Source organism: Dendropsophus ebraccatus, chromosome 13, assembly GCF_027789765.1.
Source record: "Dendropsophus ebraccatus isolate aDenEbr1 chromosome 13, aDenEbr1.pat, whole genome shotgun sequence".
Taxonomy (NCBI): domain Eukaryota; kingdom Metazoa; phylum Chordata; class Amphibia; order Anura; family Hylidae; genus Dendropsophus; species Dendropsophus ebraccatus.
Window position 1 is genome coordinate 74,243,686 of NC_091466.1, and position 9,325 is coordinate 74,253,010.

Here is a 9,325-nt window from a genome sequence, read left to right on the forward strand (position 1 = left end):
TGTCAGACTGGAGAGAATACACTTCTTTGTGCAGAACATACAGCGGTTGATAAGTACTGGAAGACTGGAGATTTTTTAAATAGAAGTAAATTACAAATCTATATAACTTTTTGACACCAGTTGATTTAAAAAAAAATTATTTTGGTTGGAGTGCCCCTTTAGTATAATCTAAGGTCCCTTCAGTTCTTCCGCTGAGTACCATCCCATAGGTTTGCATTGTAAGACTATCCTGGTCATGTGGTACAGATCCGTTAACAAACAAGCTTGGCGGGCATTTCTTCTGGCTCTCTCTAGCATATTGTAAAACACTAAGACCTTGAATGATCAAACCTTTCTATAGGTCGCCACGTATAGACTTTTAGGATTTGGCTCTAACACGGCCGTTATATGGGAACTACAAAGAGTACAAAGGTCACCGCTACTGGGGGCTCAAGAGATGACACAACACCAGGTATTGCACATTTGTACAGAATTGCCCCCTTCATGCATTTCTCATAAGAAGAGATAACAGCAGAAACAATTGGTTCCTATTCTATAACACAATCAGATTCCCACTTGTTCCTTGTCAGCATGTGATCCCAATGCTCTAGGGGCTCAAGAGCACTAACAGTGGACCTACTCATATATAGAGACCGCACCAATGATATGCACGTTGGAGAATAAATTGAGAAGATAAATAAAAAGATAATAAAAAAATAAACTAAATAAATTATATATATATATGAAGATAATATATATAAAAAGATAATAAAAAAATAAAATAAATAAATTATTTATATATAAATTATATATATATATATATATATACACACACTATATATAATACTACACTCCTATATTACTCTACAATCCTTATTCTATGAATGAGACAACAGAAAAGTTTTTTACCATGTCGATATACCTTGTCAGAGTCCATATCCTCCTACCCAGACGTGGGTTATAGCACCACTAGGTGTTCATAGACGGTACTACAGCAGCTCTGCTGAATGAATCAGACTACAAACACAGAATTCCCTGCCAATTCACCCTGATCTGCTCCTGTTATACATAGTAAGCAAGGACCACTGCGCCCCTCTTCCTTATCCACACAGCGGTACAATCATTACACTGCAAATCAGTCAATATTATCAATCCATTGTTCTTTTTATTGATACACATATAGTAAACGCTCCCTATTCATGAATATTTAGGGAGGTCTAAAGAGTTGTATCCATAATATTCCACCACATCATTGATATAAACCCATGCCCGGGCCTTGGCCCAGTAACCGCCATTACGATGGGCACAGTACATTATGTATAGCTCCACTTTTTGCCTTTTCATTATTATATTGCAATCTCACATGCTGCAAACTGTGTGGTCACTTTTATTTACCCAGTAATACAGTATATACGGCATACGGATACATATATTATGTTAATGCGTACAACCGCCTTATGGTGCACCAAGACAAATCTGCAAAACCTGTCTATTCTATCTAATATCAGCATAGGGCGATGGGTTATTGGAGTGAATTATAGATGAAATACAGATGAGAATATTGCAGTTATAGCAGGAATTCTCCATGTAGGACTGCATAGGATGAGGGTGGTCAGTGCACATTTCTGCTGAGTCTTCCCCTAGTTCTCTGTCTATAGTGACAAGCAACAGGAGTCTCCAGCAATCCAAGTAGAGGAACTATCCGGATAGTAAATGCAACTAGTCTGCCAGGGTACACATAGAAATAGAGACATGCAACAAGAAATGTATTGAGATATATATATATATATATATATATATATATATATATATATATATATATATTAAGATCATCCAATAAATATATATATATATATAAATATATATATATATATATATATATATATATATATATATATATATATATAATCTTTTTATTTTTTACTTATATTAAACATTTGCAATAACTTTCTCCAGTGAATGCAGCTACACGGCTGTATATATCATACTGCATGCAGACAGTTCTCTTACCAAGCAACAGAGTCCAAAGTAACATCTGGATGATGAGGATGGAGAACGGGAAGCCCATGTCCTGCGGTGCTCCTGGCGGTGAGTCCCAGGTAAGTCCTTACCATGTGTGACCCCTTAGTAGTGTATATATATATCTACTGTATATGTCTCCTCTATGCTTTCCGTCAGGTTACCTCTGTGTCTCAGCAGGACTGATGCTGCTGCCTAGAACTCTTGCAGGCTTATAGATGCATCAACACCTCCCTATACTGTCCTCCTCTCTCAGGTCCTAAAGCCCTCATTGTTCTTCTCCCAGTGGATGCTGAGAAAACATCTGCCCTTATGTGACCAAAGTGATTTCATTTGGCTGATGGGATTACTGTGAGAGTAGGCAGTCAGTGCATGTGGAGGAGGAGGATTCAGACAAATGTGCTTGCCTTTTATTCCGCCGCCGCCATCACCTGCACATAGCCATCCTTTACTAAGTTACTGCATGTATTCTAAGTGGGAGTATGCCCAACTTTATTATCACGCTTATGTGCGTCACTGGCAGTTTCTGACTTTGCTATCATTAGTCAGATTGTACGCCATAAGATTTTTTTTTTTGCATATGTTTTACAGTATAACTTTTCTCCAGGCTAGGGCAACATGGCGGCAAGTCATGCAACCAAAATATGTCTGCAGCTTTACTCGGGGCTTCTGCCAGACACAAATTTAGCATTGCAAAAAAAAAAATCATAATAATCTTAGTCTCTGGAGTACGCCTTTAAAAAGTCACTGTCGGGGGTGTGGCTTGGTCACGGCGGAATAAGCAGCTTGGCGACGCAGCACCGGACCAGCTTCGCTGAATATTTATACCTCAACCTGTTTTTCAGCATGTAGCCTTCAGTTCATAACCCGCAGACACAAGCCTAGACTGACGGGCACACTGCAGGTAGAAGATCCAGGCACACTGAGAAGTGCCCACTCTACACCAGCACACGGCAGGCCTCTGGATCCCCGGCATCCCCAGCCTTGGTGGCCTCTTTAGCACAATCCAGCATCCCCAGCCTTGGCGGCCTCTTTGGCACAATCCAGCATCCCCAGCCTTGGCGGCCTCTCCAGCACGATCCAGCATCCCCAGCCTTGGCGGCCTCTCCAGCACGATCCAGCATCCCCAGCCTTGGCGGCCTCTCCAGCACGATCCAGCATCCCCAGCCTTGGCGGCCTCTCCAGCATGATCCAGCATCCCCAGCCTTGGCGGCCTCTCCAGCACGATCCGGCATCCCCAGCCTTGGCGGCCTCTCCAGCACGATCCGGCATCCCCAGCCTTGTCGACCTCTCCAGCACGATCCAGCATCCCCAGCCTTGGGGGCCCCTTCAGCACGATCCAGCATCCCCAGCCTTGGTGGCCTCTTTAGCACAATCCAGCATCCCCAGCCTTGGCGGCCTCTCCAGCACGATCCAGCATCCCCAGCCTTGGCGGCCTCTCCAGCACGATCCAGCATCCCCAGCCTTGGCGGCCTCTCCAGCATGATCCAGCATCCCCAGCCTTGGCGGCCTCTCCAGCACGATCCGGCATCCCCAGCCTTGGCAGCTTCTCCAGCACGATCCGGCATCCCCAGCCTTGTCGACCTCTCCAGCACGATCCAGCATCCCCAGCCTTGGGGGCCTCTCCAGCACGATCCAGCATCCCCAGCCTTGGCGGCCTCTCCGGCAAGATCCAGCATCCCCAGCCTTGGCGGCCTCTCCAGTACGATCCAGCATCCCCAGCCTTGGCGGCCTCTCCAGCACGATCCAGCATCCCCAGTCTTGGCGGCCTCTCCAGCATCATCCAGCATCCCCAGCCTTGGGGGCCTCTCCAGCATCATCCAGCATCCCCAGCCTTGGCGGCCTCTCCAGCATGATCCAGCATCCCCAGCCTTGGCGGCCTCTCCAGCACGATCCGGCATCCCCAGCCTTGGCGGCCTCTCCAGCACGATCCGGCATCCCCAGCCTTGTCGACCTCTCCAGCACGATCCAGCATCCCCAGCCTTGGTGGCCTCTTTAGCACAATCCAGCATCCCCAGCCTTGGTGGCCTCTCCAGCACGATCCAGCATCCCCAGCCTTGGCGGCCTCTCCAGCACGATCCAGCATCCCCAGCCTTGGCGGCCTCTCCAGCACGATCCAGCATCCCCAGCCTTGGCGGCCTCTCCAGCACGATCCGGCATCCCCAGCCTTGGCGGCCTCTCCAGCACGATCCGGCATCCCCAGCCTTGTCGACCTCTCCAGCACGATCCAGCATCCCCAGCCTTGGGGGCCTCTCCAGCACGATCCAGCATCCCCAGCCTTGGCGGCCTCTTCGGCAAGATTCAGCATCCCCAGCCTTGGCGGCCTCTCCAGCACGATCCAGCATCCCCAGCCTTGGCGGCCTCTCCAGCATGATCCAGCATCCCCAGCCTTGGCGGCCTCTCCAGAATGATCCAGCATCCCCAGTCTTGGCAGCCTCTCCAGCACGATCCAGCATCCCCAGTCTTGGCGGCCTCTCCAGCATCATCCAGCATCCCCAGCCTTGGCGGCCTCTCCAGCACGATCCAGCATCCCCAGCCTTGGCGGCCTCTCCAGCACGATCCAGCATCCCCAGCCTTGGCGGCCTCTCCAGCACGATCGAGCAACTAGAGCTCCGTCCACAATATATCATGTGTGGCATTCAAGTCTTCAAAGAGAAAGAATTTATTCTGAAAATGGCGCAAGGATCTACGGAACTGTCTTACACAGGAAACCGCTTGCTTATCCGGACGGATTTAGCCAGGTGCACACTACAGCTTTGTGAAGTCGCTGTCATCAGCTCTGCGGGAACGGGACATTATGTATAGATGAGGAGACCCTTTTCAGCTATTCGCCGAGAAGGACGGCAAATCGGCCCCATTTCGGTCTCTGGGGAACCTTCCAGAGTTTCTCGGAGCTTTTTAAGTATCAAAGATCTCCCGTTCAGATCGGCCTACAGTGTGTACCCTCCTTGTATCTCCACCTGGGGAGAGATGGCAGCATGTTGCACCTAAGCCACAAAGAAAAGGAGAAGACCACCCGAGCATGGCAGGCACTTAAAGTCATTTCTGCTTATGCTGTTTTGTTGCTGCATTTTATATTAGTTCCTATGTACCGAGGTTTATTGCTATCCCGTACTGGAGTTATATACTGTATATATCTTATATATATATACTCTTTGACAGGTAGGTCCTCTGTCCTCTCTAAAGCCGTACGTAGGTTGAAAAAAAGGCTCGTTGCTCGGGAGAACCCTCTGCCTCCTGTCCGTCTACGCTGAGAAGGCTTTTAGGAGGTTGCACTGAGGGTTCCTGGCAGCGACCTTCTGTGTCATTGGACTGGCACCCCAAGATGGTAGACAAAATATTGGCCTTATACTCTAGTCCCACAGTGCGGGTTACTGCGGGTCCAACGCCACCCGTCAGGGTGTCCCCTTTCTTCCTTCCTATACATCTTAGTGATTCTTTAGCCAATGCTCCTAGGCAGAATGATTCCATTCGGGGAGTGCCCATAGGACAACAGGAATATAAACTTTCTTAGTTTGCCAATGACCTCATGATCTATATGACTTCTCCCAGGGTTGGCTTGCCCAGCGTGATGATAGCTTGAATATCTCCCCCTTCTCCCCCTGTTCTCTTCATGGAAAGGCTTCGCCTTTAAATCGGGATTGGTCACAGACCCGGGACTTCTTATTCCATTAATAGGAAATCCTCACTTTAATTGCTTTTAAAGGGGTCCTCACTGTTCCCATTGTCCTCTGCGCTTACCCCGAGGGTCAGGGTCATAACGTTTATTACAGGAATTAACAATTGGCCGACTTTAGGGGGGAAGGGGACACTTGGTCGGGTCCGTGGATCCAATGCTTTCAGTTACAAGGCATATTGAGTTCCCTGGCACTGGTGTCCGTCCTTATGGCTACTCTCACTGCTTGGCTACTGATGCTTTTCTGATTGTCCCCTGTACTAAGGCCCTTAAAATACTCTGTATGGTATCTTCTTGTTACGTGGGTCCTCCGCATTTATACAAATTGAAAATACTGTGGAACCCTATACTGTATATACACTCAAATTTCTCTATATCTGGGCTATGTTTGCCTTAGTTGTTACTTTACTTATATGCAAATCTATTTAATGAAACTAATTGGAACCATATAGAGTCACTTTCATTATTAACACGTTTTGATACATCATCAGACATGTCAAAAGTTATTGATCACTGCTAAGACCCATTGTGGTACGAAGATAGAGCCGAAGATAGAGCCGGGGATAGAGCGTGGTGTCAGTGCCATTCACTCCCCAGCCGCCTGCTAATTCTGACACTTTTCCCCCATTACAGGTGTGGACATGTCACTGGTAAAGTGCTCGAGGGGATGTACATCTCACCCAGGTTGATACACAGTGTGAGATGGTGAGTCCAGGAGGCATCTGTGCTCAGCAGTGTTATGCTGCTGAGCTATTATTTATTATTGCCGGGCCTGGACTTACATGGAATGGCAGGTAGGTTTTGGTAGTGGGACTTGCCATTCCCTCCCCCTCGATCCAGTGTGGGTTTTGGGATCAGGTGAGCTCTGATCCCAATCAGCCTGAGAAGGCAAAAGCTGTGCTCAGTGTACAGGTCTCTCTCTCAGCCAGGAGTGAACAGCCTGCATGCTGTTTGGTGAGAGCTGGGAAGACAGCCGCTGCTGGGGCCTGTTCACACCCCGCAATACTGATCACTGAAGTGCCAGAGAGGTAACCTGCTGTATTAGTAAGCGCCCAGACGGGCAGGACTTTTTGTTTTGTTTATTCTCACTGCACGGTGTTGCTGTATTTATGTTACTGGACTGTTTATGCTACAAATAAACACCCAAAGCTGTTTTATGAGCCCAAGTTTGCTGCCTGAACTGTGTCCAAACACACCATCCCCCGGGAAGATCCCTACAATTGGTGCTGCGGAGCGGGCAAAACGGTTGCTAGGGGCAACGGTGTGCATCAACTTGGCTACAGCTGCTTATGTCCTGGGTGAAGGCTGCGGCTTCACTCCAAAAACAGTCAAGCAACATGGAGGAGATGATGAAGCAGTTAATGCAAGTGAATATGCAGCAACAACAGGCTCTGACAGACGCTAACCTACGCCATGAGCAAGCATTGGCCGCACAACAACAGGCACTGGCCGCACAACAACAGGCTCAGGCAGCCGCTAAACAGGATCAGGCAGCCGCTAATCTGCGCCATGAACAGACAATGGCTGCACATCAGCAAGCAATGGCTCAACAACAGAGACTTATTGAGCACCTGATAGCAAAGCAAGAGGCGTCTGCAGGTGCTAATCCCCAGCTGGTGGCAGCAGCCGCGCCAGAGACTTTGTCTGTGAGAAGAGCTGTGCAGCGTGCGCTGCAAAAGATGACTGCTGATGACGATGTTGAGGCCTACTTAACTGTCTTTGAGCGTGTGGCTGAGCGAGAAAAGTTACCCTCCACTGAGTGGGCAGAGGTCATTGCTCCCTATTTAACAGGCGAACCTCAAAAGGCCTATTATGACCTCAGTGAGCAAGAGGTCAAGGACTATCCTCGGCTAAGAGCAGAGATACTCGCCCGACTAGGAGTTACTGCTGCTGTCCGTGCCCGGAGGGTCCGCAACTGGAGCTACAGTCTGGACAAGTCAGCGAGGTCCCAGATGTACGACCTGATTCATCTGGCAAGAAAATGGTTGGAGCCAGACACCTCTACTCCTGCCCAGATCCTAGAGAGGGTCGTGATGGATCGCTACCTCCGTGCCCTTCCTGCTGATCTACAACGCTGGGTGGGACAAGGCGACCCTAGGAGTGCCGACGAACTCGTCAGCCTTGTGGAGAGGTTCCAGGCGACCGAGGACTACCTCCGTGATGTTCCTGCAGCACCGTCACCTCCCCGGAGTGCCAGATCTGTGCCATCATCTGGTAAGAGACTTCCATCTATTGGGGGAGTGTGGAGGGGTGCTGATAGAGGGAAGAGCGCTCAGGAGGTGTCTCAGGGGCAAAAGACTGGTGGGGGACCCCGGTGGCTAAGTGGCCCTAAAAAGGACTCCCTGCCAAGGAGACCAGGCCCTATCCAGTGCTGGAGATGCCACGAGACGGGACATATGTCTGCCCATTGCCCTCTTACCTCTGAGCCCATGGAGTGTGACGCTAGCCGGCGTCAGTCGCTATTTGCGGAGCCGTCTTTTGTTGCAGTCACTGGACTAGAGACTGAACCACAAGTCTGCAACATTTCTGTAAATGACTTTCCTGTTAAAGCGTTGCTGGACTCAGGAAGCCTTGTCACCCTGGTGCATGCCAGCCTGGTGACTGGGGACTTTGTGCCAGCAAGACATATGAGTGTGGTATGCATACATGGCGATACAAAGGTTTACCCTATAGTACGGGCTAATGTCGGGACTGAACTAGGTGCTGTACAATATGAAGTGGGTGTGGTTAAAAACCTTATGCATAATGTTATATTGGGGCGTGATTTTCCTTTGTTCTGGGCTCTATGGGGAAAACAACAATCCCCTGAAAGGAGTGAGGAGACCCCTAAGTCTATTGCATTACCCACGGTAAATGATAAAAATGTACAGGAGGAATATGATGCTTTTCCTTTGCAGGTCCTGGCTGGTGAGGAAGAGGCTCCTCCCACTGCGCAAAATGTTCCAGACTTAGAGGTGTCTAGGGATAATTTTGGTACTGCACAATTACAGGACCCCACTCTCAAAAATGCGAGAGAGCAGGTCACTGTTATGAATGGGGTACCTCAGGAACCAGAAGCTGAGAAAAAATTTCCACATTTTTCTATGACAAATGATCTCTACTACAGAGTCACTAAAATTAATGATGAGGTGGTGGAACAGCTTCTGGTGCCTAAGTCGTACCGGCGTCAGGTACTCGACATGGCCCATAATCATGTCCTTGGGGGACACTTGGGGACAGATAAAACACAGGAGAGAGTCCTCCAGAGGTTTTATTGGCCTGCGATTTATGCTGACATAAAAAAATACTGTGAGTCGTGCCCCACATGTCAGCTTAGCGCTCCAGTGTCGCATTTTCGCAGTCCTTTGGTCCCACTCCCCATCATAGAGGTACCTTTTGACCGGATCGCAATGGACTTGGTGGGTCCCATTGTAAAGTCGGCTAGGGGACACCAGTACATTCTAGTGGTGTTAGACTACGCGACCCGCTATCCTGAGGCTGTACCCCTAAGAAACACTACCTCTAAAACAATTGCACGGGAATTGTTTTATATGTTTTCCAGGGTGGGGATCCCCAAGGAAATCTTGACTGACCAAGGTACACCATTTGTGTCAAAGGTGATGAAAGAGCTATGCAAACTGTTTAAAATCTCACACCTACGTACCTCTGTAT

The 9,325-nt window shown here is 48.8% G+C and overlaps 1 protein-coding gene across 1 annotated transcript in view; it reads right to left on the reverse strand.

The window, feature by feature from the left end:
• LTK (leukocyte receptor tyrosine kinase) overlaps window positions 1-2,276 on the reverse strand; it is a 103,817-nt gene extending 101,541 nt beyond the window's left edge. The window contains exon 1 of the mRNA XM_069949788.1: window positions 1,990-2,276. Within this exon, the coding sequence (XP_069805889.1) occupies window positions 1,990-2,047 (58 nt within the window). The 5' untranslated portion in view covers window positions 2,048-2,276. The remainder of the gene's footprint in view (window positions 1-1,989) is intronic.
• Between the last annotated feature and the right edge of the window lie 7,049 nt (window positions 2,277-9,325).